Raw genomic sequence first — 27,703 nt, 5'->3', positions numbered from 1 at the left:
ACTTGTATTTGCCGTGTGTGCTTGGTTTAAATAATCAAATGATGTGTCTTACATAGCTCGTACTTGAAACGTGAAAATGGATCTGAGATTTTAAGAAAAGAGAAAAAACAGTTCTAGTCTTCAGAGTCTGGTGAAAGCTTCCACAAATGTGTGACGTTCCTTTGTCCTCTGGTCTTAGTGGACTGCTGGGATGGACCGGATGACCTGCCAATCATCTACCACGGCCACACACTTACCTCCAAAATCAAATTCCTGGATGTGCTGCACACGATCAAAGAACACGCCTTTGTCACATCCGAGTGAGTGTGTCTGTGCGGCCGCTCACCTCAGCGGAATCACCGCTGCCATTAAAAGAGGTGAAAGTTTCGTTCAAACGCGGGTTCTTTCTTCTGAGCAGGTATCCCGTGATTCTGTCCATCGAGGACCACTGCAGCGTCGTCCAGCAGAGGAACATGGCCACACACTTTAAGAAGGTGTTTGGAGATCTGCTGCTCACCAAGCCGGTCGACAACAACGCCGAGGAGCTTCCGTCGCCGTACCAGCTCCGCAGGAAGATCCTCATCAAGGTACACGGACACACACACACACACACACACACACCTACACACATCTCATCCAGACAATATCCTGCAAAATCCTCACATGTTCAAACCCAAATCTGTGGAGCTGTATCCTGTAGTTCTGATTTTCCCCTTAAAACTGTGAATGGACATTCAACCAATTACATTACGACTTACAATAACAGTAGTATTTTTTTAATATTGATATCATAAGATTGAATTTTGCAGAGAGTTTGATCACATTCTCAGTTTTGGGCCTTTTAGACTTTACCGTTGCACCGCGAGAACCTGAAGTTTTACAGTGTCGACAGTACAGACGAAAGTTCCCGTCTTCCCCAAATTCAGCCAAGAAAGAAAAAAATAGATGCTTGGGCAATTACTCTCTTTAAAATCCACCCATCAAAACATGGGTTTTGATAAATAATAATAATGTCTTACACAGTAGTAACACAGAAATCTTTCTGCTCGAGTATTCTCTCTCTCCAGCTGCACAAATCTACACTTTTGAACATATGCAGTGTGACGCAGACTCTGGGTAGTCAACTTAAACCAGTGTCGGTGTCTCGTTGTGTTGACGATCGTGCCTCGATTGTTTCATCTGTTGTGTCACAGCACAAAAAGCTGGTGGAAGGAACGCTCTACGAGGAGGTGACGTCAGCCAGTTACTCTGAGAACGACATCAGCAACTCACTGAAGAACGGCATCCTTTACCTCGAAGACCCCATCGACCATGTGAGTGTGTATACTTCATGTCTGTACATATAGGTATATACAGTATATCTATGTATATATGTATATGTATGTATATATGTATATGTATTTATATATATATGTACAGTATACAGGAAATTAATCTTTGAATATATTTAATAAAACTCTGAACATATTGAGTTTCATTCAATATATTCAAAGATTAATTTCCTGAACGGCATGCCATAATATATATATATATGTACATATGTGTATATATATACATATATATATGTATATATATATATATATATATATATATATATATATATATATATATATATATATGTATATATATATATATATATATATATATATATATATATATATATATATACATATACATATATGTATATTTGTATACGGTATGAACTGAAGTTTGTTTGTGTTTGACAGACATGGACTCCGCATTATTTCGTCCTGACCACGAATAAGATCTACTACTCAGAGGAGACGTCTCATTACCAGACAACTGATGAAGAGGAGGACGACGAGGGAAAAGAGGTAGAGAACTGACAAAGACGGTCAAGACACTGGTCGCCATGGCGACGGCGACGATGATGTTGATGATAATGTCTGTCTGTGCAAAATGTTTTATCCAGCTCTAATCCAACCTTATTTATAAAGCACTTTAAAAACAGCGACAGCTGAAACAAAGTGCTGTAAATGCACACAGATAATTAATGAAATATATAAACATTAGACCTAAAAACATACAGTAAAACATACAATGAAACAGTAAAATACTGTGGAAAAATTCAAAAAATTCAAAAAATAGAACTATCTCATACTGGGTCCAAAGTCAAAGAGTAAAAATGGAACCATTTAAGAATTTAAAACCAAAATAAAAGAATATTCAAATGAAATCTAAAGTGGCGTGAGGCTAAAATAGGCGTTATGTGTTCCTTCTTATGTGCTGCAGTTAAAAGACGCACAGCAGCGTTTTGGACGAGCTGGAGACATTGAGAGGGACGTCTGACTGACTCCAGGCGAGACATATTAAAGGCGTGTATTACTGTCTCAAAGTGCTGTTTGGAAAGGATCGATTTTACCTTTGCCAACTTAAGTGGAAAAAAAGCTGGACTTCACTACTGCACCCATTTGCCCTTAAAATATTAAAACCCAGATTTGTGACCGTAGGCTTAAAGTGCACTTAATACACAATGGCATGTATTTCCATTTGTCTCCAATGACCATCTCATGACTATCTCCTCCTATTACTATTATTACCACAAGGTGGCAGCAGCGCCTATTTAAAGTTTGTTAAATAGACTGCAGCCCTAACCCAAGTGGTGAAATAAATTTACAAGGTTCATTGAATGCACCTTTAAGCTGAACACAGTGGGCTCTGCATTTTTCACCTGGATCTTTCATGGATACAAACATTTTCAGGACGATAGGTTGTCAAATGTCCTATCAGAGCCGATTGGTTTTAATGACACAAAAAGTCATTTTTTTAGTATTTAGTAGTAAAGTCAATTTTATGAGTAAATTTGAGTTTGTTTTATGGCTATATTTACCTGCAGCATGTGCCAAAAAGAGACAAGACAGTGAAACGGATCAGATTGGGTCTAACAGTAGTTCTAGGAGAAACATTTTCAGTGTCTCACGGCACTTTATTGTTGCTCATTTCTCCTTGCGTGTCTGTGGTTGATGTGTCTGTGTCTCCGTCCTCGCTCGTCAGGAGTGCAACAACAACGAGCAGCACTGCGCCGAGCGCTGGTTCCACGGGAAGCTCGGCGGAGGTCGAGACGGCCGACAGGTGGCCGAGAAGCTGCTGCAGGAATATTGTGAGGGCGGGGCCAAAGACGGCACCTTCCTGGTTCGGGAGAGCGAGACGTTTGTCGGCGACTACACCCTCTCCTTCTGGTCAGTGACCGTTTTACACAGGAAATGATTCTGTTTTTGTCACTGTAGAGGACAAAGAAAAGGGAAACTAGGACTCTTTTTTTTCTTTGTTTCCAATCCAGGCGCTCGGGACGCGTTCAACACTGCAGGATCCATTCACGCCAAGAGTCCGGCTCCACCCGCTTCTACCTGACTGACAACCTGGTGTTCGACAGCCTCTACCGCCTCATCTGCCACTACAGAGACACGCCGCTGCGCTGCAACGAGTTTGAGATGAGGCTGGGAAACCCGGTGCCTCAGCCCAACGCACACGAGAGCAGAGAGTGAGCGACTTCTCTCTGAGAATGATGAAGAGGCTGCCGTGGGCAAGCAATTAAAAGAGGAACTGTGTGTGTCTTCTCTCAGGTGGTATCACTCCAGTCTGTCCCGGGTTCAGGCAGAACACATGCTGATGCGGGTTCCCAGAGACGGAGCTTTTCTGGTGCGAAAACGAAGTGAGCACAACTCGTACGCCATCTCCTTCAGGTAAAGCCATCTCCACACGTTTAAACACGAGCTGAACAGCTTTATCACTGAATTACACCAGAGGGAGTGATTTTGCATATAAATCTAGTTTTTTGCTGCTTATTTGCCTCCTAAATATTTATTATAATCAAAGAAATGTTTATATTTCCACATTTTTATTCATTTTAATGTGTCCTTTCCTGCCCACTGAGCATGGATATATAAATTCCCACTGCCAGTCTTATTCAACTAGCCGATACGGCCCTTTTTAATTTCCCTACTCTCTGTAAATGAAGCCGACTTGACTATGATAAAGAGAAGTATTTATTTACTTTACCAGCAAGTACAAGCACCGAACCGGTGTATTTATAGTCTAATCATGACTGATTTTCTGTGGCACCACAAGTCAAATCATGGCTCGTTTTGTGCCAGTTTTCCTGAGGGCTAGGAGGAACGGGGGAGGAATGGGGGAGGAGCATCCAGGCAAAAAAACTCACTGCAGTGTCAGAACAGCACGTCACCTGCACGCTCTCTCTCTCTCTCTCTCTCTCTCGTCTCCTCCGTGACTTGCAGCGATGCTTCTGCTCGGCTGTGATGCATTCACTGACGCTCGTAAAAAATTCGCTCTCCTCTCACAGCATCGCCGCACATTGGCTCCAATATAAGTAGGGACAATCTGGCTTTCTCCAAATATAAGCGGGGACACTGTCCATATGCAAACCTGCCCCCTTGAGTTCAGGGACTCCATTTAATCGGGTCCAGGTACGATTAACATCATTACAACACAGTCAAGTGACCCTGCTGTCTGGATTTGATTAAAATGCCACATTAAAGTATAAAACATGGGATATGTTTGGCTATTTTTATTCCTTGTAGCAATATACTATACTAATATTTGCTATAAACCTTTTAGTTAAGCCAACACTTTTTCGGCCCCCGGGCTTCTGAAGTGGAACAGCCCTGGCTTATGTTTTGTTGAACACAGTACTCTTGTCTTACCTATTATTTTTTTTTATTGATGAGTATGTTGTGTCATGTCGAGTTTTACTGACCTGACCTCATCATATTATACAGACAAAATACCCTGTGTGTGTGTGTGTGTGTGTGTGTGTGTGTGTGTGTGTGTTCAGGGCGGAGGGTAAGATCAAACACTGCCGTATCCAGCAGGAGGGTCGTCTCTTCATGCTCGGCAGCTCGGCAGAGTTTGAGAGTCTGGTGGATCTGGTGAGCTACTACGAGAAACATCCTCTTTACCGCAAGATGAGGCTGCGCTACCCGATCAACGAGGACACACTGGACCGCATGGGCACCACGGTGAGTGAGCCAGTCACATCAGGACATCAGGAGGAGGTTTAGAGAACACACACTCAGCACTGATCAATAACACTATAGAATTAAATCAAGTCCGGTTTAATAGTTACAGGAGTCATTCTTTCTTTCATTTTTTTTTTTTTAGATGTCGCCTGAAAAAAGTCAGAATTCTGAGATTACAGACAGAATTGTGACTTTAATCTCAGAATTTATGCTGTTTTATTTCTTTATTTCTTTATTTATTTATTTATTTATTTATTTATTTATTTATTTATATATATATTTTATAATAGTCAAAATGTCAGACTTATGAAAATTGAAAACGAAGCACAGAAGTGATGTAATCAAGGCGGGCGTGGAATTAAACTTAAACAATGACAGGAAGTAAGTCCACATGTAAGAAATTGATAATGTATGTTTCAAAATAAAACAGGAAACAGCACAGTCAACAACGTCTACACTAGAAGGACAAATACATTCTTCTTCATCTTTGTCTTTATTGTTATTATTATTGGGTTTTGTGTGTGTGTGTGTGTTCGTCAGGAGCTCGACTATGGAGCTCTGTATGAAGTCCGAACTCCTCATTTCTACGTGGAGGCCAATAAGATGCCCACAGCACGGGTGAGTGAAACCCTGAATATTCAATATTTGATGTATTTTAACTTGGAGGTCACTCTGAAATTAGAGGTTAGAGGTCACGTTGATATATGAAAGGTGTGTTTGACAGAAAAAAATACATATTTCTGTCACCTCCCTGAAATAGCTGGTTGAAAAGATAAATGGTGCTTTGCTGCTTTTACTATTTTCTGCCACAAGGTGGCAGCATTGCACCTCCACTGTTTTGGAATTAACTGAAAAGTGCTTCACACATAAGATGAGAATTGACTTTATTGGCTCAGAGGCAGACGCGTGATTAATATGAAATCAGGATGGAATTAGATATAAAATCACATCAAATTACACAAATACAGATTATTTTAACCTTTAAAAACAACAGCTAATGTGTTTTTTTCACAATCAAACATATTTTAAGTATATATATAATTTTAAAGATTTTTTAATCACTTACATACAACAGAGTATTAGGGTCAAACTGGAGAGAAAAAAAACTGGAATCCTTCGGGAATAAAGTAATATTTTGAGAATAAAGTCGTAATATTTTGAGAATAAAGTCGTAATATTTCGAGAATAAAGTCGTAATATTATGAGATTCTTTTTTATCTTTATCTAATTTATTATTATTAAACAGAACACTGATGTAACCAGCGTTGACCATTACCAGCCATTTCCTCCTCCAGTCCAGAAAAGAGATGATTTCCTGCTCGTCAGTGTTTATGATTCCAAACAAACTCTTGCCCAATCTTTTCAAAGTCCTGAACAATAATAATAATAACAACAATAATAATAATAACAACAACAACAATAATAATAATGATAATAATAATAACAACAACAACAATAATAATAATGATAATAATAATAACAACAATAACAATAATAATAATGCTGATGTGACAAAAATATGAGATTTTATATGTAGTATATTGTATTGTATTTAAATATATAATATTGTAATATTCTCTACTCTGTTCCTATGACTAAGTATTCCCGTGTTGCTCGCCGCTGCTGTGTTTCAGTGTACGGTCAAAGCTCTGTACGATTATCGGGCTCAGAGGGAAGACGAGCTCTGTTTCCCCAAACAGGCTCTGATCCTCAACGTGGACAAGCAGGAGGGAGGCTGGTGAGTGAGTCTGTGTGAGGATCTACGTACCGTACGTGTGCAGGAGCTCGTCTTTAACGTGTCGCTTGTCTTCAGGTGGCGGGGAGATTATGGCGGGAAGAAGCAGCTGTGGTTCCCTGCAAACTACGTGGAGGTGGTTCCCAGTTCTCCCACCAGAGAACTGGACGAAGTGGTGGGTGTTTGTTGACACGTGGACCGTCTTTTAAAGAGGATTATCTCGCTGTTGTAACACAAGTCTGTTTTTTCGTTTGTCTCAGTCCACAGAGAACAGCCCTCTGGGTAATTTCCTCAAGGGTTTCATCGATGTACCTACCTGCCACGTGGGTGAGTCCAAGTGATTAAAAAGCCTCTTTGAACTGTGTTTAACCCCATTTTTGTGGCTATTTACACTTCTCTTCTTCCTCTTTTGCCACGTGTTTGTCCAGTGGTCCACAAAGACGGTAAAAACTCCAGGCCCTTTGTTTTCACCATCCACTCGCAGCACCTCTCCTCTCACCCGGTGCAGATGCTGGACGTCGCGGCGGACACTCAGGAGGATCTGAACACCTGGGTCAGCAAGATCAGGGAGGCCACACACAACGCAGACGCACGGGTCAGTGTGACGCTGCACAACACACACACACACACACACACACGTGTTTTTATATCTTAGTGAGGACACAACAGAGATATAAGGCATTCCCTGATAGGGGTGGGAAACTTTAGGAGCCTTTTGAAAGTCGTTGTCTCACTCACCACAAGAGTGATGAGAAACAAGAGTTTAAATCATTTCCATTATCATTCATTAAACATTCATTTAATCATTTAACTGCATTGTAAAGAAGTAACAATTCACATATTTATGAACAAATTTCAACTGAATCGTGCTTTTACGTGCTTTTAACAGCTCAGCGTCATTAGCACCCGTGTGGCTCTCATTCATTCATTCATTCATTCATCCATTCATTGCTCTTGTTTGGAGCACATGTAACATGACGTACGATACGGTGGCAGCCGATTTCCAAGCATCACGTGTGTCATTGTTTCATTGTCATGTGTCGCGATCGCTGTGACAGTGATATAGCGTCGCTGTATCTCGGCTCCATGCGTCTTTGTTATGTTTCCCTCTCCATAAAGTGTCTATTTTACGTGATTTAACGTTCAAATTATCTGAATTTGGACATTTTGAATCGATTGAGAATTTATATTTTTCCCCCCACACCCCTATTCCCTGACCCCTAACCCTAAAACCAGGTCTTAACCCTGAAAAAGGCCTTTGAAATTGTGGGTCCCAGACAAAATGTCCTCACATATAAATATATATATAAGATATAAAGTACGAACACACAGACACACACACAGGTTTGTTCTGCATTGACTTCCATTCATTCATGTACAGCGCAAACAAATCCTCATTAACCAGTTCCGGTTTTGCCTCATTAGGACCAGGTTTTGGTCACTATAAGGACTACTGGTCCTAACAAGGTCAGTCTTTATACAAGGTTGTAAAAAGGTAACACACACACCTTTTTACGCAGTAAAAATACATCTGTGTACCATTGTATTACATTACAACTTATTTTAACAATGAACCAACAAATCATCTAACTCTGCAGAACTGTCACAGTCACTTTTCCAATGTTTCCTGATGATGATTTAAACTTAAATTTCCATTTCAAACCTAACAAAAGTACATGAAACACATGCAGATTATGCATATTTTCTTTAAAATCTTTGTCTTCGTTAATATTTATCATCAGCTGTGACTCACCCTTGTCGTCGTGTTGTTTCCACGGTGACAGATGCAGGAGGAGAAACAGATGGAGAGGAGGAAAAAGATCGCGGTGGAGTTGTCCGAGCTGGTGGTTTACTGCAGACCCGTCCCCTTCAACGAAGACAGTAAAGACTCGTCCTTCACTTTCATTTCCCTCGTTCCCTTTAGTTTCCCTGCGTCTCATTCGTTTTCTCTGAAATCTGTCGCGGGTCCGCAGAGATTGGGACGGAGCGGGCGTGTTACCGGGACATGTCGTCCTTCCCGGAGACGAAGGCGGAGAAGTTTGCGACGCGCAGCAGAGGGAAGCGCTTCCTGCAGTACAACCGCCGCCAGCTCTCCAGAGTTTACCCCCGAGGACAGAGACTGGACTCGTCTAACTACGACCCGCTGCCCATGTGGATCTGTGGCTCCCAGCTGGTCGCACTCAACTTTCAGACCCCAGGTCAGTGTCTGCGTGTCTGTGCAGGGGCGTGAACCAGGGTCTTTCTAGGAGTCTCACACCCAAAATACACTGGTCTCCAGCCCAACGTGGGAGCTGATGCACATATCGTATTATTAATTGTTGCCTTGAAGTTAACATAATTAAATAATATGATTATGAAGTTAGCTGCTTTAAACTGTTAAAATCCTGCATGTGTGAATGTGAAAGAATGTGTTCATGAAAACATGGAACTGCAGGTGCTTTTATTTTGAAGTGCAGTAAGCGACACGCTGGTTTGCGTTACTTTTGGTTATTTTACTTTTTCAGTTCCCTTTTTCCTGCATCGCTCCGTTGTACAAACTGCAGCATGAAGCATTAAATGTTACGCTAACAAAGAGACAAAGAGAAGCTTCCACTGCACAACAACGCATCCATTCTAGTCAACGTGTCAAAGGTCACCGGTGGCGAGCGGCTGCGTGTCGGGTCCGCGTGGATACGCAGCACTTGTATTTCTGGCGGATGACGCGGCAGCACGAGCGGGAGAGGAAGTAGTAAAATAAAACTTTGGGTTTAGCTTTCAGAATAAAACATCGCACGTAAAAGCACATCCCTTCCCATGTTCCCGTTTCTGCTCCGTTCTGCACGAGAAGCTGTGTCACCTTTAACTCTGTCCCCTCCTCCGTCCATTGCTCACAAATGTGCCTGTGAAAGAGTTTCAGGTCCTACGATGGACGCACACGCACACACACGTTCATCACGTCTGTCTCCTAAACTGTGTGTGTGCAGACAAACCCATGCAGCTGAACCAGGCCTTGTTCATGCTCGGAGGAGGCAGCGGTTACGTCCCCCAGCCCGACATCATGAGGGAGGACGCCTTCGACCCTTTCGACAAGGACACTCTGCGCGTGGAGCCGATTACAATCCAGCTACAGGTGAGAGCGGGATCAGACCTTCAGCTCGCGTGTCTGTCGTTTGTTTCTTGAACCTTTATGACACTGGGACGTCAGTTGTTTTAAGAAGTCAGTTGGCAGCGAATCAGACGACAGGTACAGTTTGTAGAGCAAAAGGCAGCAATAATTAGAATTAATCTATCAATTAATTAAAGAACCACAGGTAATGGGTTAGGATTGTGAGTTTGAGAAGGAAACATCTCTGTTCAGACTGACGATATTTTAAAATGAAGCAAATAATGAGACCTTTTAAAAGAATACAAACTTCTGACTAAAATAAGTGGGAAACTCACCTAAAAATAACTTCATAAATTAAAGTTAGGGCTGAAACAATTGCTTGATTCATCGATGTGTTTTTTTTAAAGAATTAAAACCAGTTTCTTTGATTATTCAGCTTCTTCAATGTGAATACAAAAACAATCGTCATCATTTCCAGGTTTAAAAAACACTGATCAACATTTTTCAGCGTTTTCTAAACCAAACGATGACTCCTTTAATGTAGAATATAACTGGATTAATCGATGATGAAAACAATCGTTAGTTGCAGCACTAAAACCAGCGATGTACGATGAAAATAACACTTATTCCTTATATTTCTTGCATAGTTTAGTTCAAACACTTACTGTCATTCACACCCACACTGAACTGATTTACTAATCTTTCTGTTCCTGTGACCCGAGGCCATATTTCTCCTTTCACAGATGAGTTCATGATCATGTGAGAACCGGTTGGACAATAAAGGGGAACCGCAAAATAACCAGAATCTCACAACCTGAGAGAGAACTAGAGAGAGGTTTTTTTGTCTCCCTTCAGGTGCTCGGTGCTCGTCATCTGCCTAAAAACGGCCGCAGCATCGTCTGTCCCTTCGTGGAGGTGGAGATCTGCGGCGCTGATTACGACAGCTGCAAGTGCAAGACTGACGTCGTGGGTAAGAAGACGACGATGGGAGGCTGCTGCTGCTGCCACAACACTGCCCCCTGCTGTTTACACTAACCTCTCTTTTTTTTTTCTACCCTCTCAGCTGATAACGGCCTTAATCCCGTGTGGGTGCAGAAGCAGTTTGTGTTCGACATCCATAATCCCACCTTCTCCTTCCTGCGCTTCACCGTCTACGAGGAGGACATGTTCAGTGACCCCAACTTCCTGGCTCAGGCCACCTATCCTGTCCGTCTGCTCCGAACAGGTGAGCGTTCCATTAATTCCTTCTCATCGACTCGCTGTGCGTTGAGTGAGTGAATGAGTGAATAAAGGATGTGTTCACAGGCTACAGGAGCGTCCCTCTGAGGAACAGCTACAGCGAGGAGATGGAGCTGTCGTCGCTGCTCGTCCACATCGAGATTGTCAACGCAAAGGTTTGGATGTGATCGTCTTATATTGATGAAGTCAATCTCACAGTGTTGCTTTCAGATTACATGTTATCATTTGAAAGCGAGATGATTTAATGGAAGTCAATAAATACTGTAATTAAGGTCTAATGAGTAAGAATTGATGACATTGAATAATTCGACTCGTCTGCCTGTTTCCTTCCTATCAGGGAACTACAGTGGCCTACACTCACCAGTAGGGCTGTAAAGTCCTGGTCGACTGGTCGATTTATCAAAGTCGACTTTTTGACATGTTAATTTCATACAGTCTTAATTTGATTTCATCTGGAGGAATGTACCAAGCGCTAATGGGGGTGTTTTCAGAGCACCCCTTTTCCACAGGTAACAGCGTGTCTGCAGAGAACACCCCCCTTGTTTTCAGTATTTTGGATTAGCCCAACCCACAGGAGACAGAAAGACTACAGAACGTCTGGTGGTTTTATTTAATGTTGAGCTACAGTCAGTCGTCCTCTAACATCCATGTCAAAGACATAAGCAGTGTGGCAGCATTTTACAAAAATAGATAAAAAAAAGTCAAAGTTTGCCAGCAACAGTTTTCATATCACAGCTCGACTACAAACATATCATATAAAAACAGTAAGCTAACTTGTCTTTGTTACGTTGCTCCGTCCGTTTTGAGTTCATGATCATATCAGAATTGGCATATTTCAATGTTTTAGTCTAATAATCATTGATTTGTTATTTAACTGCAGACAATAGCAGCAATCTATTTGTGTCTCCTATGTTCAGTGTCGCTCTGTGTGAGGACATGCACATGTGAGACAGATCATCGAAATATTCCTCAACAGTTGATATCGCGCTGATATCAACGTAGTATAGTATAGTATATAGTATATTTTCGTAAATCATGTGCTATGATATTGCGGAGATGCACGTGATGCAAAACACTTTCAGAGCCGTCAGCCCCCCCCTCGACTAGTTGATTTTGAGTTGAAATTTCAGGGCTTCAGTCGACCAAGAATTTATTTGGTTGATTACAGCCCTACTCACCAGGAAGGAGGCTTTCGTCAACATAGTCGAATAAAAGCTCATCTAATACACGACTGCAGCAGCGCAACATTAAAATGACCGTTATAGTCAAACTCAACTTTCAGAAACCGCTGGAACTTTTCCGATAGCACAAACCGTTGCGTAATTACGGTCATCTGTCGTCTGCGATGCGCTCGGTGTTAAGTTTCAGTACAATCCCAATTATTATCCTCCTACATGAGCTCGGGCCCGACACTGACCCACGTTTGTGCCGCTTACAGGAGGAAGATGACGAGAACCTGTACACGTCCATCCAGCTGCTGCGGGATCGAACCAGCGAGCTGTCGACGCAGGTGTCGCTGCTGGAGAGGTCGGGCTCAGCCGACCTCAGCTACCAGCAGAGTGTGGAGGAGCTGAGAGCGGCTCAGGACCAGCTGAGTGAACTGGTGGAGGCTCGAAACCGCAGGTGAGTGAAGGAGAAAAGAAACAGCTTTAGAGACCACCTGTCTTTATATGCAGTGACTCTGCAAATCTGTTTCATATCACTGTGGATGAAATATCTTAAAAGGTTGCGAGTGACGACGTTAGTTTTATATTTTTAATGCCTTTCGGCACGTTTAAACAAAAAATAACTTTATTTTCACAGAAAAACATCAAAAGAGAAAGAAAAGAAAAGAAAGAATAATACATTTTTTCCCATCCTTTATTTTCCAGGCTGGTGGAGAAGAAGCGGCGGGAGAAGCTGAGGCAGCAGGTGGCAGCAAAGCGCAGTTAATCCTCCCCACCACCGGAGAGCGATAAACTCCAAAAAAAAATCAAAACAAGTCAAAAGGTGCCTGGAAATGAGTTGCTGTCATCAGTGATGACCTAAAGATAAAAAACAAAAACAGAAGAGAAATCCACCGATGACTGAGAGGAGGAAGAAGAACACGATCCTTTTACAATGAAACAGGAAGTGACAAAGAACAACAAAGACGAAGTAGAAAGTTAATTGTTACATTATTTAATTTCATTTGCCAAAAAAACCTGATACCCTATTTATGATTTAATTGTTTAAAGGGGAAAAAAATCTTAATGTTCCCTTAATGTTCCCTTAATGCTACAATGAAAAATTGGGGGAAATAAGGAAATCAGGGAAGTGTGAATGCAGCGTCGAGTAGAGCTGCATGAAATCGTAAAAGACTTATATTAGTTTGTCCAATATTGCAACTTAAATATGCTTTCCAGTTGTTAGTAATTATAATTTTGAATCTCACTGATCATTTTCACACAAAAAATAATCATAATTGTGATAATTTGACGTTTCACAGAAGCACTTTTAGCCTTAGACTTGGCCCAAAGTTAGAATTCGTTAGAATTCAGATTTTTAAAATACATAAGCCAGAATTTCAGTGTCTTTCCATTCGGATATTTTTGCAGTTTTTTTTGATTAATTGTGCAGTACACTAATCTACAATACACTGAAGAAAGAACAGGTTTGTTTTTAGCTGTTAGGAAGTTAGGAAAACACAGAGTTGCATTGATGGCACGCGGTGCTACAGAGCTGAAATAAAAACTGTACAATGAGCTTGTCCTGTGTTCAGACTCCAGTAAGACAAAAAAAACAACTACCCGGCAGGATAAAAGGGAGAAGAAAACTCAGGTTAAAAGAAGAAAATACAAAAAAACTTTGATTCCTGAAAGGAAAACGGGAGCAGAGGGCATGCGTAGCAAAAAATAAATAAAAAGAAATATCATGTATGTGCCTTTAATGTTGCAGTTTGTAGAACTATAGTTCCTTTACTGTTTCAGGAAGCAGAAGACTGAAAACTACTTTATAAACAAAAGGAAGAAGAAGAAGAAGAGGAGAATCTACTCTTCTAGCTCTGACTACTACTCATGAAATGGGTTTGAAGGGATTCAAAGACGTTGACACAATCAGGGCCGAGGTCTTGTTCAGGCGCCGGTCACAAACTGGACCGTAAAGTTTGTCCCCACGCCGTGCTGTGAAGGTCTTTTCATAACTTCTCTTTAAAGGGCTTTAAACTCATGAACGCTACCTTCAAAGAGGCACCAGAGCAGGAGGAGGAGGAGTCTCCTGGATTTCACTTTAAATGAAGGACTGAGGTGTTTTCACTTTGACTGGACACAAAACAAAGGGCTATCACAGAAAAACTAGTCAAGCACTACCTTTCCCCCCCACACACACCTCTATTTTGGTGCTTTTCCACAGTTCCAGCACGACTCAGTACGGCACAGATGTACTGAATCTTTAGAATCAATTTGAAACGTTCAGTATTTCCTGCATGAGTGGAGCAACAGTCACTGAGCTGAAATACCACTGAACGTGGCCGACTTTCAGCAGTGCTGTCGCTAAATACACCAGACTTTACGAGATTTTTTTTGTGGTCCATGTTTTTTTTCCAGGGTTTTTTTCGGGGCCTGTTTTTACGAGATTTTTTTTTCAGGGCCTGTTTTTACAAGATTTTTTTTGGAGGGTCTGTTTTTTACAAGATTTCTGCATTTATGAGTTTTTTTTCCCAGGGTTTGTTTGTAACTGGCAGTCTGTTGGTGCCCTAAAAAAGTAGCAGGTACTATCCTTAATGGAAACGCAAAAAAAACCCAGTAGAGCAAAGCCGTGCCGAGCTGAGTCTTGCTGGAACTGTGTAGTGGAAAAGCTAATATTTCACACCTCACATCTGAACTGCGCGACCGGGACCAGCTCCTCATTGTCTGACAGCCGGCTCTGGATCTAGATCTGGATCTTGATTGATTGATTGATGACTGCATGGCTTCATCTCTAAATCATTAGCGACTTCTCATTTTCTCTTTTTGTATATAATTACTTTTATTTATCATGCAGCAGGTGCAGATCCTGTTGTAACAGAAGAAAATATGACTGAAAAAATCTTTATGTATATTAATAAATATTGTTTACTTGGAGCTTCCCCTTTAAAAGTCCTCTCGCTCTCTCCTCGCACCAGGTGTACGGACTTCTATGCAAACGTCCTCCTCTTTGTCCGACAGCCATTTGACTCAAGTTGTGTTTTTTTTTTTTTATTCTCTCTCTCTGTATCTATGCTATAACTGTCCAGTATTATTACTCTGGGTTACAAATCCTGTGCAAGTTTTCATATAATAAAACTCTTGGACGTACGTCTGACTGTAGCGTTATTTTTCTCCATTTGCCATAATATATGGTAAAAATGATGTCACTGGGATGGATATGCCTCAGAGCTCAAACTTCAAATGAGTTGGAGAAATAAGAAAATTCATGTTTTATACTTTTGTATTTGAGCAGGATCAAAAAAAATTTTTTCAACGAGCACATTTTTGTCCACAGGTGCGTTAGTGTGAGTATTTTAGTTCATATCGTATACAAGACAAAGTTTGAAATTAAACAATATGCATGAAAAAATTAAAAGATATGCTAGAAATTAAATCAAAAACACAAAATGTGTCTCTAAGGGTTAAACCTTCTGACACTGAAAATATAACCACAGCACACACACACCATACCCTAACCAGTTTGAATTGAATATTTTATTTATCTTTGAAAGAGGTCAACCTGCATTTTTCAACCTTATTTCTGAGAGAAAACCCAAAAAGAACACACCAAAGTTCATTCCCCTGAAGTTTAAGTAATATTGAAGGTCAAAACCAGAGGTGGGAAGTGGGAAATTTAAATTTACTCGCGTTGTCGTAATTGACTAGGTGTTTTTTGTGTACTTGTAATTGTTAAAGTCATTTTTGAAATGTGTAATTTTACTTAAATATATTTATTTTGTGGAAGTTACTGTACTTCACTATGTTTTAAATCTGGGTAAAGGGTCTGGACTGGAATAAAGTCCTTGACTTCACATAATGACAATGTTACTTCAATATATATATATATAAATTAATTGTAATGTATAACTAAATTATAACGCATCTTAAACACGATGATGCTGCGGACCTGTGCATGACCTCCTTAAATCATAATTTGCTACCCCTGTACTAAACTATGACTTTTGTGCGATTTTGGATGCCTTACCATACGATGACTGAGCTGCCCCAATGAAGTTCACCTCAGATGGGACTTGAACCCACAATCCCTGGCTAAGGAGACCAGTCTTATCCATTAGGCCACTTTGTCAGGTTGTGTTTTTTTGTCTAATTTTGAACGACATACTAAACTGTCTTTACTGAAAAACTGTCTTTGTGGCACTTTGAGATTTGTTACCCTGTATTACAGTGTTGAGTTTGTTTCAGAATCTCGTACAACCACTCGTCAAAACCCCAAGCTATTTCCATTTTAACGCGTTTTCTTCGCTCATCAGACGACTCGTCTTTGCTGACATGAACACACAGCTCCAGTGGGATTTGAACCCACAAAGTTGTGAGTGGTGATGCGATGTCCTTGTCCACTGGACTATCTTCAGCGCTGGTGGATTTCCAGACAGAGACAGAGGATCACATGAAATAGGTTAACTGATGAAGGCTCAGACAGTTTGTCTTCGTAATTCAATGGTTCAATTTTTGGAATAACTGAGTTCTAGTCTTAAAATGAAGTGAATTTCACACACTTTAAAAACTTTATTTTACAACAAACCGTTTATGCGGCTCAGTATAAATAGCTTCTGTTGTAAGAGTCAGACTTGTATGTCTGAGGTTATGAGTTTGAAACCAATGATGAAATACTAAACTATGCCTTTTTTAAAAAATTACTAAATACTAAAGTATGAGATTTTTGTCACATTTTGGACAACATACTATACTATGACTTTTTTGACTCATTTCGGACGACTTACTATACTATGACTTTTTTGACACATTTTGGACAACATACTATACTATAATTTATTTGACACATTTTGGACAACATACTATACTATGACTTTTTATTTCATTTGGACGACATACGAGCTTCTATGACATTTTGTCACATTTTGGACTGACATATGACTTTTTTTGTCACATTTCGGACGACATACTATACTGACTTTTTTTTCACATTTTGGACAACATGACTTTTTTGACTCATTTTGGACGACATACTATACTATGACTTTTTTGACTCATTTTGGAAGACATATTAAACTATGACATTTTTGTCAAATTTTGGAAGACATACTATACTATACAATTCAGACGACATACTATACTATGACTTTTTTCACATTTTGGACAACATGACTTTTTTAAATGATTTTGGATGACATACTATACAATGACTTTTTTGAGTGATTTTGGAAGACATACTATACTATAATTTTTTTGACACATTTTGGACAACATACTACCCCAAATGAATCGCCTTTTTGAGGCCTTTCCCATACCCCAAAACTCACCAATTTTTGTGACCGCATAAATCCTGGTGTAAATTTACGTCTGAAAAAGGTTCGGGGAATGTGCGTCGAAAATTGAATGTGGGAGGGGCCAATAAGTGCGGCGCCACCTGTCCAAATTCACCATGACCAACACAAATATCGCACATGCACGCAATTCGGTACACATGTGTAGTGGGTCAGGATGAAGAAAAAATTACATTATGACCATGATCCAAACCCAACAGGAAATCCGCCATCTTGGGTTGATTGGCCATTTTTTGGCGATTTTGGCGAATTAGCAGCAATGGTATTTGAACTAACTCCTCCTAGAGTTTTCGTGCGATCACCTTCAAACTTGGTGAGGTCCCTGTGGACCAGTTGAGGAGCTCACGGTATCAAAAGTTTTTTCAAATGTCGCATGGCGCGCAAGAGAGGGGGCGGCAAAGTTCGTGATGATTCTGATGTTTAGCATCAGAAAAACAAAACTCTTATAACTTTGCGATGGAAGGTCCGATCCGAACCAAACTTGCTACGATTGATGATGGGCCATGGCTGAAGACGTCTATGAAAAAACCGTGAAGTTTGAAAACAGCGCCTCCTTGTGGTGAAAGAAAATACACAAAAAAAAAGTTTTTTTACGATTTCGGGAATAACTTTTACACAGATAATCGTACCGCACTCAAAATTAGTGACAACAGTCAAAACACATGGTAGATGATGCGTGATCAATATGACGACAAATCGTTTAACGGTGTTGCCATGGCAACGACGCAAAGTCGGATTTTTGGGACAAAAAATCAAACTGCTACAACTTCGCGAATCCTGGTCCGATCTGAACCAAACTTGCTAGGATTGATGACAGTCCGGCCCTAAAGACGTCTATATGAAAATATTCAATTTCGAAAACAGCGCCCCCTGTTGACAGCAGACAGTATGAGAGCTTGTATTTCAATTATCTCCTCCTAGAGCTTTTGTGCGATCACCTTCAAACTTGGTGAGATCAATGTGGACGAGTTGAGCATCAAAAGTTATCAAAAGCTTTTAAAAATATTGTATGGCGTACGAGATAGGGGGCGCCAAAGTTGGAGATAATAATAATTTTTCACAACAGACAATGAAACTCTTATAACTTTGCGATGGAAGGTCTGATCCCAACCAAACTTGCTATAGTTGATGATGGTTAGTTCCTGAAGACGACTGTGTTGCTGAAACGGTACATTTTGAAAACAGCGCCTCCTGGTGGTGGTAGAAAATTCTAAAAAAACAAACTGTAACAACTTTGCCAATCCTGGTCCGATCTGAACCAAACTTGCAAGGATTGATGACAGTCCGGCCCTGAACACGTCTATATGAAAATATTAATTTTCAAATACAGCGCCCCCTGGTGACAGCAGACAGAATTACATTTATAGTTTTTGATGCTGCTCCAACAGGGATTGTTGTATCCACTTGAAACTTAGTATGTGGGACCCCAGACCCTTCCTCAACATGTCCGTAAAAGGTCACCTCCCTACAGGAAGTGGAACGCCCGAAACAGGAAGTAAAGTCTTACATTGTCCGATTGACACGAAACTAGATATGTGAGTTACGGGACCTTCCCTGAACATGTTTACGGAGACGCCGTTGACCGAACAGGAAGTCGGCCATTTTAAACAGGAAGTGCCCTCTAACTTTGCAGTACATTGTCCGATCTGCACAAAACCTTATATGTGACACCAGCAACCTGTCCTGAGCATGTCTGTAAAAGGTCACCTCCCTACAGGAAGTGGAACGCCCGAAACAGGAAGTAAAGTCTTGCATTGTCCGATTGACACAAAACTAGATATGTGAGTTACGGGACCTTCCCTGAACATGTTTCCAGAGACGAACAGGAAGTTGGCCATTTTAAACAGGAAGTGCCCGCTAACTTTGCCGTACGTTGTCCAATTTGCATGAAACCTTATATGTCACACCAGGGACCTGTCCTGAGCATGTCTGCAAAAGATGACCTCCCAACAGGAAGTGGAATGCCCGAAACAGGAAGTCAACTCTAAGATTGTCCGATCTGCACAAAACTTGATATGTAAGACAAGGGAACTTCCCTGAACACGTTTACGGACGCGCATTTGACCGAACAGGAAGTCGGCCATTTTAAACAGGAAGTGCCCTATAACTTTGCCATACGTTGCCGATCCCCCCCGAAATTTGGATCGACATGTGCGGGGACGCCGCCGCTGAAAATAACTAGTACTGAAAATAACTAGTACCGCGCGCGGTGAATGAACGGGTGAGAGCGCGAGGCGCGCGGGGAGCCGTGGCACACGGCGACTCGCGCGGGTCGGCTCGAACCCGTTCAGAACCGCGCGCGGTACTAGTTATTTTCTGTATATATTTTTGCTGTAATGGTATTATTAAATACTCAGAGTACTAAGTACTCTGAGTAAGTACTCAAACTTTAAGTCACTGTATTCAGTCAGAAAAAAGTGGTATGAGTTCAAATTGTGATGTGACATTCCGTAACGAGGCTTCGAAGCGTGTGCCGAGTAGGGGAGGGGCCATCACTAGTTCAAAATATAAATGCTTTAATCAAACAGGCAGGCAAAGACATTCACAGTAAAGAAGACCAACTAGACAATGAAGCAGGTAAGATAAAAGTCCCAGAAAAATACCAACCGTGTCCAAAAATCAAGAAGCAAACACTTGGAAAAATGAACGGAACAAAAGAAACACAGTCTTACAGGAACATGTGCTGGACTGTTTATATACAGGTTGACCAGGTGAAAACAACAGGGACATGAGGTGGGCGTGGTCAGGAAAATGGAGGGAAAACCAAACAAAGACAAGGAACAGGAAGTGGGGGAACAGGCTCACCAAAATAAAACAGGAAATGCAAATAAACACGTGATTAAAGTAGTACTTTGAGACAGAAGTTGAGTTTTAGTTTCAGTTTGAGTGATTTATAGAAGAACATTGTGAACATACCCATGTTCCAGGAGACTCTGGGCGCGTTTGTGTCTGTTGTCCTGATGGAGATGTGAACCAGGATGGGTGGACTGGTCATATAAGAACCGTCTATAGCCTGGAACTCCACCTTACAATAAAAACAAACACACAAATCAATAAAATATTTTAAATGAATCATACTGTTAGCTTACTTAGTTTAGCTTACTTTGCTCCAAATATGTTGACATAGAATCAGTCAAAAAAACATGTTGTTCTGTTAAGATAAGATAAACTGTATTTATGTTTCCCCTTTGCATTATTTACATTATATACATTATATACCACTTATCTTATCTAGTTTAAAATGTTATGGCCATATTTATTTATAATATAATAATTTTTGTCTATTTACTTTTCTCCTTTCATATCTTGTTGTCGGATCATTTTTTTCATGCAAGGGGAAAACTGATATAAAATGATTTAAAAAAAAACCACTTAATAAAATACAAAACTTCAATTAGATTTTTTTTAAATGTAGATAAAGTCACACATGATTTTAATTTAAGGTGCTAATTGAGGTGTGTAACATATGTAAACATCTCACATTTAAATTTTTTGCATTTGTATGTATTTGATATTGCTTATTTTATATCATGGTGTAATACCATCTGCTGTCTAATCTAATCTTAATTTCTCTCTGCATTGAAACCCTCCGTGTTATCCTCATACATCTTTTTATTTCTATGATCATTTTTATGATTCAAATAATCTGTCAGCGCTGTAAAGCCACGTACGGTACCTCATAGTTCCTGCGCTGTGATTGGCTGTTGTTGGGCGGCTGGTAGGCCACCTTCATCTCGTGGAGGTCCGCCCAGGTGAAGGACCTGACGGGCTTGGTGTGGTCGTCCAGGTGGGTGACGTAGCCTTGGGGGGGCGGGACGGTGATGTTGAAAACCAACCTCTCCTGCGGGGTCTCGTGGTCCTCGGCGTCCAGCGCCGCGGTGGTGAGCGGTGTGAGGATGAACTGGTCCACCTCCAGGATGAAGGAGGCCATGAAGGCGGCGTGGGGGGGCTGGTTCTGCATCGCGCCGTGGATCAAAACGGGCAACCACACCGCCTCTGTCTGCGAACGGAGACAGAGAAGATAAAGTTGCCGTGTTTTCCTCAAACCTTTTGTTTGCTTACTTTTTTCTGAGGACACTCATACACAGAAGATGTAGAAATCAACACATACTGCTGCTGCTGACTGTGATGATTGTGGTGCCAGTGATAACCCCCAAATAAACAATCAGATGTGTTAGAAATGACAGGTCTTTGTAAGAAAGACACGCGTCTAATGTGTTAACAAGATAAAAGAAAAAAACTTTTCTTTTTTATTCACGGTTGTAACATTTAGTCGATCCTTTTCTCCTGTTGACACGTCGTCAGAGCTGAGAACAGAACGCCGAAGTGCGATGTCACCTTCACGCTGCCAATAAACCTGTCTGCCATGCTAATCTCACTTGGACTAAATCCACATCCAACTCGACAGAAACGTGCACAAAAAAAGATCTTCTCTGAAAGTTTCCTGACAAAGTTTCATGTGGTCGCAGGTTAATTCAGGTGAACGTGTGTCGTACTTCCAGCAGCGTCCGGGTGTTCTGCTCCCTCAGCTCCACCCTGATGGGGATGTAGTCGATCTCCGGGGATGGAGGGCTGAGGTGCTGGTACTTCAGACCTGAGCTCAGGAAGTCCTGGCAGCTGGTTTTGAGGAAACGGACTTCCTTGGTGTCATGAGGACAGGGTTTGTTTCCAGGACAGAGCGCCGCTGTCTCTCTGCCTGGACACAGTGGACAGAGAGGTCAGTGGTGGGGAACAGGAGCAGCTGTCACATCAACAATCATCCGCAGATTCAGGTTGGTGGGAAATGATCTGTTCCAATTAAATAGGAACAAACATTTTTCATAATCAAAACCTGTTTCTGTGATTTTCAGCTTCATGAATGTGAGTATTTTCTGGTTTCTTTTTTTTATAACATATAAAATCCTCAAAATGAATAATTTTGGTTTTTGAACAAACCCAAGACATTTGAGATCATTTCTTTCCATGTTTGAGAAACACTGATCAACACTTTTTAACCCTGTATTAAATGGACCAATCACAGATTAGAGATTGAAGGTGGTTCTATTGGATGTTTTCTGCCTTCAGTGGAAAGATGGTTATTCCAGCATTGATAACAACTGTCTACACTGTAAACAGCTGGGATCTTAGCTGGACCCTGGACATAGAGACAATCAGTCATTCAATCTCACACCTACGGTCAATATAGAGAGTCTAATTTGACTAATCCCCAAATCTGCCTGTTTTTGGACTGTGGGAACCCGGGTCTAATTTGGCTCACTGTGGTTCAAATGAGTTGACGTAGAATCAGTCACAATCACGGTGGAGTAAAACTATGTACTCCTGTACTGCAGGGGGAGCTCTGTAGAGTTAAAGGTGAAAAACCTTCCAGACTTGGAATAAAACACACGTCAGAGGAAAGATTCACAGTGACTCGTGACTGAATGTGACGTACCTTTCCTCAGCACAGCGTCCTCCTCCTCCCTCACCAGTTGACCCAGAGCAGGAACGTTGGCGTCGGCGGTCAAGAGTCTGACTGTGCAGACCACGTCGTCTGAAGTCGCGATGCGGAGCACGGAGCCGTCGATGGCGTTGGATAGAGCGTAGAACTGAGGAACCACCAGAGGAACACTGCCCAGCTCCACCACACCAGGACCTGAGTCCAGCACCCGCACGGGCAGAACCACCGTCTCCACCAGTGTTTCTGAAGACGTGAACCTCCACAGAAACAACACACAGCACCACAGTGAGTCACATGGATGTGGGTAAAAACTGTTAAGACATTTATTGGTGAAGTATCCCTCACTCTTCCTTCACTCTTCCCTTCCAGGTGTGCTGGAGAAACTGCCTAAGCAGAGATGACCTGTCTCCTGATATGATTATCAGGGTTCCCACATCTTGGTTGACATCAAATTCAAGGACTTTCCAGGAACCAATTCCCTCAAATTCAAGTACAGAATGTGCTGACACAGCTTGGGATGGGAGGACTATGTTGTCATAGACCTAGCATCAGCAATACCCACACATAAACACCCTTTTTAAGCATTTTATTCTTTAATTTGATCATTCATTTTTTTCAGACATCCGTCTGGATTAAAAATGAACCACTTCCTGTGTGCAGAACGATCTAAACGCTGCTGCATGGAGAGACACAGAGGGAGTCGTGTGGAGCTGATAGACTTAATCAACTGTGTGTGTTACGTACTGCACCTTTAATGTTCTCACTGATGTTGACAGCACACACACACACACCTGTAGACTCTGAGCATCACAGTGTCCTCGTCCAGCAGTGGACTGCCACTGTGGACATATTTGACTTCGTCCTCAAGGAAACTGCAGTCGAACACCTGCAAACAACACAGAGCAAAAACACGTCACAGTGTACTTCTACTACTACTACTACTACTACTACTGCTACAACTGAACTACTACTACATGTCATGTAGCAGACGCTTTTATCCACAGCGACTTACAATGGAATTGAGTACAATCAGGCCAGGGGTGGAGTCGAACTTGCAACCATGGCGACCATGATGTCTTTCGCTCACAGGGTACCGATCTTAACCACTGAGCCACTCTGAGCCACACTGAGCCACTCCACCCCCTACTACAACAACTTAACTACTACTACTACTACTACTGCTACTACTACTACTACTAACTGTTGCTACTACTACTGCTACTACTACTACTGCTACTACTACAAATTTACTACTACTAATACTACTGCTGCTACTACTACTACTACTACTGCTACTACTACTGCTACTACTACAAATTTACTACTACTAATACTACTGCTGTTACTACTACTACTACTACTACTGCTACTACTACTGTTACTACTACTGCTACTACTGCTACTACTACTACTACTGTGTTACTACTACTGCTACTACTACTACTACTACTACTACTACTACTACTACTGCTACTGCTACTACTACTAATGCTACTGCTACTACTACTACGACTACAGCAGGTGTGTCCTCACCTGAGGTGTCAGCCTCCCCACTCTCTGCGTGACCGGCTCGTTCATCACCACCTCCACTTTACAGTCCGCTGTCGGCTCCACGTTGATCTTCAGGTGCTTCTGTGTGACGAACACTGAGCGCCCCCTGGTGACCTGCACACCCGAGTTTACCACAACTAACGTCCAGTCACAGACGGCCGCCACCGCCATCAAGGCGAGCAGCCACGACCACACGGTGACAGCGGCCATTTTGTTTCACAGTTTCAGATGAGGAAATGTTTGTCCTGAGGGAAACTTGTCTCAGTTTTTTAACATTGTCCTGTCAGTCTGTCTCCACCCACATCCTCATCCCTCACCACAACCTGCAGCAGAGAAACAAGTAAAACAGTTTATATAGAGATGCTAAAACATGGTGTTTATGTGTGGGTATTGCTGAGGTGTGGAGTACCACAAGGTTCAGTTCTAGGACCGATCCTCTTCTGTATTAACAGGCTCCAATTACTCAACATCAATGTGCATTTAGATCAGAAACTATTAATGTTCTTCAACTTTTCAGTCTACTTATAGCTCAGTCTTAGTTCATTTAATAGCATCTTCTATTTTTTGTCTACCCTTAATGTTTATTAATCATTTTAGCTTTAGTACTTTTATTTTTGTCAGTTATACCTTCATTAGTATAACCCTTTTTTATTAAGCTTTTATGAGAATATTGTCTATTTTTCATTTTATTTATTAATATTTAGGTATTTTAATATTCTTTTGTTCCCCTAGTTTCTGATTTTGGCAGATTTATGACAGCATGTCCTCATTTCTGCTTATATTTGAGATATAAATAAAGTATGATTGATTGATATCATAAACAGTCAAAATGCAACACAAAATAATCTTAAAGAGCAGATATCCTTCTCCAGTTCTACAAAGCAAAACTCCCAACATGCACCTGACTGGCCCGACTGCTCTCCTCACTACTGCAAACTTCTGGCCGGAAAACGCTTTCATCCTCCATTACACTTCAAACTAAAGCCCCCCCGCCCCCCGGGAACAGGAGGTTAATCTGAGTGACCCTGCAGAGGTGCTGGAGGTGGCATGGGACGGGTGGAGCAGGGGAGGGGAGGTGTGTGTTTTTTAGGATCAAAGCAGCTCAGCAGCTGGAGTTGGCGTGTCACTTCCCGCTTCAGTTTTCTTGTGTGCCAGCTGAGTGAGAGTTAGATCTGATCCACACAGATACAGAACTTTTCAGAAGTTCTCCGTAAACACAGTGTCCTTTCAAGAAATATCATCATACACACAAATTCCCCCAAATCAACTCCAAACATTGAGGTACATATGCCAGGCCTGTATGTGGCGCTGTAGCAGCCACGTTTGGCTCGGTTGGGCCTTTTAATCAGGCCAATATTTGCCATTTAAAAGAGACAATGACAATCATCGTTTTCCCAAAGTTATTGGTATCAGTATTGGTTAGACATGAAAACTCAAGGCCGTGTTTGAGATTTTTTCACTGTGTCTTATTTTCCACAAATAGCGTTTTGCAGCTCCTACAAATGCCAGTTCTTTGTGGATAAAAAAACTTGATACAATACCAATCTTTGCTGATTCTTCTGAACTCGTTCTCGTTTGTAAAAGTAAATCTCACCTGGACTTCCTGACGTCTGGTTCCTCTGCAGAAACGACTGAATGTTGGACTCCTTAAACGTTAAATGATCCAGCAGCTGCAGTGATTGCTGCTGGAAGTGACTCACTACTGTTGAATGGGACACACACACACACACAGAGAGAGAATAGTGCAGCTCTGAGGTTAATGAAACACTTCTGAATGAAGCGGGATAATTAACTTCAGATTTGACCACAGTCAGACCCACACAGCCCTTTGAACACTGACGCTGACTGTTTACAAGCTCTGTCTTTAGATGGTAACTGGATCCAAATTTAACTGCACTGACTGCTCTCCCATTAAACAGTGAAGCAGCACAAGACGCGGCGACACTGTCGTTCTACTACAGCTACTAATGCTACGAGGACAACTAGTGAAAACAGACCAAGTGGCATCAGATCATCACTGGGAAACCTTCAATTTATTGAGTAGCAGGGGTGGAACCACTGCTCGTCCACCATCACCTGCAACATTGGACAATATTGTACTAGCTGTCAATCATGTGGCGTCCATGCTATGCTTTATGGTCTTTTTAAATTTAAACAACGGTGTAAACAACGGTGACGGTGAGTCACGTGACGCCTGGAGCTCTATAGGCACGTGTACCTGTCCATACAGTGTTTGTCTGTTTGTCCTGCTGCAGAAGAATGAGATGATAGATGAAGGAAAATCTGTGGTTCTTTTTTTGTTCCAGGCCTGGTGTGTGTTGGCATGCAAATGCACACGTGTGTGTGTGAGAGTGTGTAAAAGTGTACGTTAAAGTGTGTGAGCTTGCCTGGCACATACCTCCAGTTGTTGGGAGCTTGAGTTCCTTCTCCTGTTCTTCTTCACCTTCTCCAGCAGCTCAGAGGAAGAGGAATGCTGTCACACATAACACTTCACACTCACCGTTTGCCACCACCCCCCATTCAACAGCTTACCGTTGCCCCCCCAACCTCAAAACCCCACCACCACCAACACCACCCCGAGACGTCTGGCATCCAACAACAAACACAGAGAGAGAGAGAGAGAGGGAGGGAGAGAGAGAGGCAAAGAGGGGGAAAACTGTGTGACAGGGGAAACAAAGAGAGAGAGGGAGCAAGTTTCCAAGACTGTTTGAGTCCTAATGCCAAAACCACAGAGAGAGAGAGAAAGACAGAGACAGAGAGAGAGACAGGAAATGTGCAGTGAGTTTTCCAGGACTTTTATTTTCATAGCCCCCTGTCACTGAGCCTCCATGTCTTTATTTCTCCATGTCTCCATGTCTCTCTGGGACACACATACTTGTGAAAATCTGCAGTATTTATGATTTAGACGTCTCCCGTGTTCTGTGTCGATATAAAATGAAAACACAACGGTGTGGACGCAGCCTCAGTTTCATCAGTTAAACATTCTACAAACCTTTAAATTACCTCACATATAAAGTTTTTAAGGAGCTTAAGCTGTTTCATATCCATCTAACTACTGTGCAAGCTAACTAGCATCTATATAGCTACACAAATATCCAAGCTATCTATCTATCTATCTATTTTTGAGCACGCTAACTAGCATCTGGTTACCAATATAGCTTTCTTCCTAGCGAACTAGCTGGGTATCTAA

General features: G+C 41.6%; 2 protein-coding genes across 2 annotated transcripts in view; one reads left to right on the top strand and one right to left on the bottom strand.

Moving 5' to 3' along the window:
- Positions 1 to 15,327, top strand: part of LOC122781292 (1-phosphatidylinositol 4,5-bisphosphate phosphodiesterase gamma-1-like) — a 35,319-nt gene extending 19,992 nt beyond the window's left edge. The window contains exons 12-32 of the mRNA XM_044044930.1: positions 179 to 299; positions 398 to 566; positions 1,173 to 1,292; positions 1,707 to 1,814; positions 2,995 to 3,179; positions 3,281 to 3,481; positions 3,564 to 3,683; positions 4,793 to 4,976; positions 5,517 to 5,594; positions 6,611 to 6,714; positions 6,790 to 6,886; positions 6,972 to 7,038; positions 7,140 to 7,306; positions 8,496 to 8,592; positions 8,685 to 8,909; positions 9,675 to 9,820; positions 10,652 to 10,766; positions 10,860 to 11,021; positions 11,102 to 11,190; positions 12,474 to 12,658; positions 12,907 to 15,327. Of these exons, the coding sequence (XP_043900865.1) occupies positions 179 to 299; positions 398 to 566; positions 1,173 to 1,292; positions 1,707 to 1,814; positions 2,995 to 3,179; positions 3,281 to 3,481; positions 3,564 to 3,683; positions 4,793 to 4,976; positions 5,517 to 5,594; positions 6,611 to 6,714; positions 6,790 to 6,886; positions 6,972 to 7,038; positions 7,140 to 7,306; positions 8,496 to 8,592; positions 8,685 to 8,909; positions 9,675 to 9,820; positions 10,652 to 10,766; positions 10,860 to 11,021; positions 11,102 to 11,190; positions 12,474 to 12,658; positions 12,907 to 12,967 (2,801 nt within the window). The 3' untranslated portion in view covers positions 12,968 to 15,327. The remainder of the gene's footprint in view (positions 1 to 178; positions 300 to 397; positions 567 to 1,172; positions 1,293 to 1,706; positions 1,815 to 2,994; positions 3,180 to 3,280; positions 3,482 to 3,563; positions 3,684 to 4,792; positions 4,977 to 5,516; positions 5,595 to 6,610; positions 6,715 to 6,789; positions 6,887 to 6,971; positions 7,039 to 7,139; positions 7,307 to 8,495; positions 8,593 to 8,684; positions 8,910 to 9,674; positions 9,821 to 10,651; positions 10,767 to 10,859; positions 11,022 to 11,101; positions 11,191 to 12,473; positions 12,659 to 12,906) is intronic.
- Positions 15,328 to 20,144: 4,817 nt separating this feature from the next.
- Positions 20,145 to 27,044, bottom strand: LOC122781041 (FRAS1-related extracellular matrix protein 1-like). The gene is made up of 9 exons (XM_044044535.1): positions 26,912 to 27,044; positions 26,108 to 26,215; positions 24,496 to 24,836; positions 23,754 to 23,848; positions 22,957 to 23,219; positions 22,022 to 22,221; positions 21,202 to 21,525; positions 20,442 to 20,550; positions 20,145 to 20,158 (listed from the first exon to the last, which is right to left on the bottom strand). Exons 3-9 carry the CDS (start codon positions 24,721 to 24,723, stop codon positions 20,145 to 20,147), a joined length of 1,233 nt encoding a protein of 410 aa, XP_043900470.1. The 5' UTR covers positions 24,724 to 24,836; positions 26,108 to 26,215; positions 26,912 to 27,044.
- Between the last annotated feature and the right edge of the window lie 659 nt (positions 27,045 to 27,703).

This window comes from Solea senegalensis, linkage group LG14 (assembly GCF_019176455.1).
Source record: "Solea senegalensis isolate Sse05_10M linkage group LG14, IFAPA_SoseM_1, whole genome shotgun sequence".
NCBI lineage: Eukaryota > Metazoa > Chordata > Actinopteri > Pleuronectiformes > Soleidae > Solea > Solea senegalensis.
Note: the sequence above shows the minus strand (reverse complement) of the source record. Positions and strands in the feature narration are given on the sequence as shown.

Excerpts from the sequence above, each read along its gene's own strand:
- LOC122781041 (XM_044044535.1), bottom strand. The coding sequence starts at position 24,723 with ATGGCCGCTGTCACCGTGTGGTCGTGGCTGCTCGCCTTGATGGCGGTG. Across the intron at positions 23,220-23,753 it reads GTGATGCTCAGAGTCTACAG|GTTCACGTCTTCAGAAACAC; the intron begins GTGTGTGTGTGT and ends GTTTCTGTGGAG. Across the intron at positions 20,551-21,201 it reads CACAGCGCAGGAACTATGAG|GTGGAGTTCCAGGCTATAGA; the intron begins GTACCGTACGTG and ends TTTTATTGTAAG.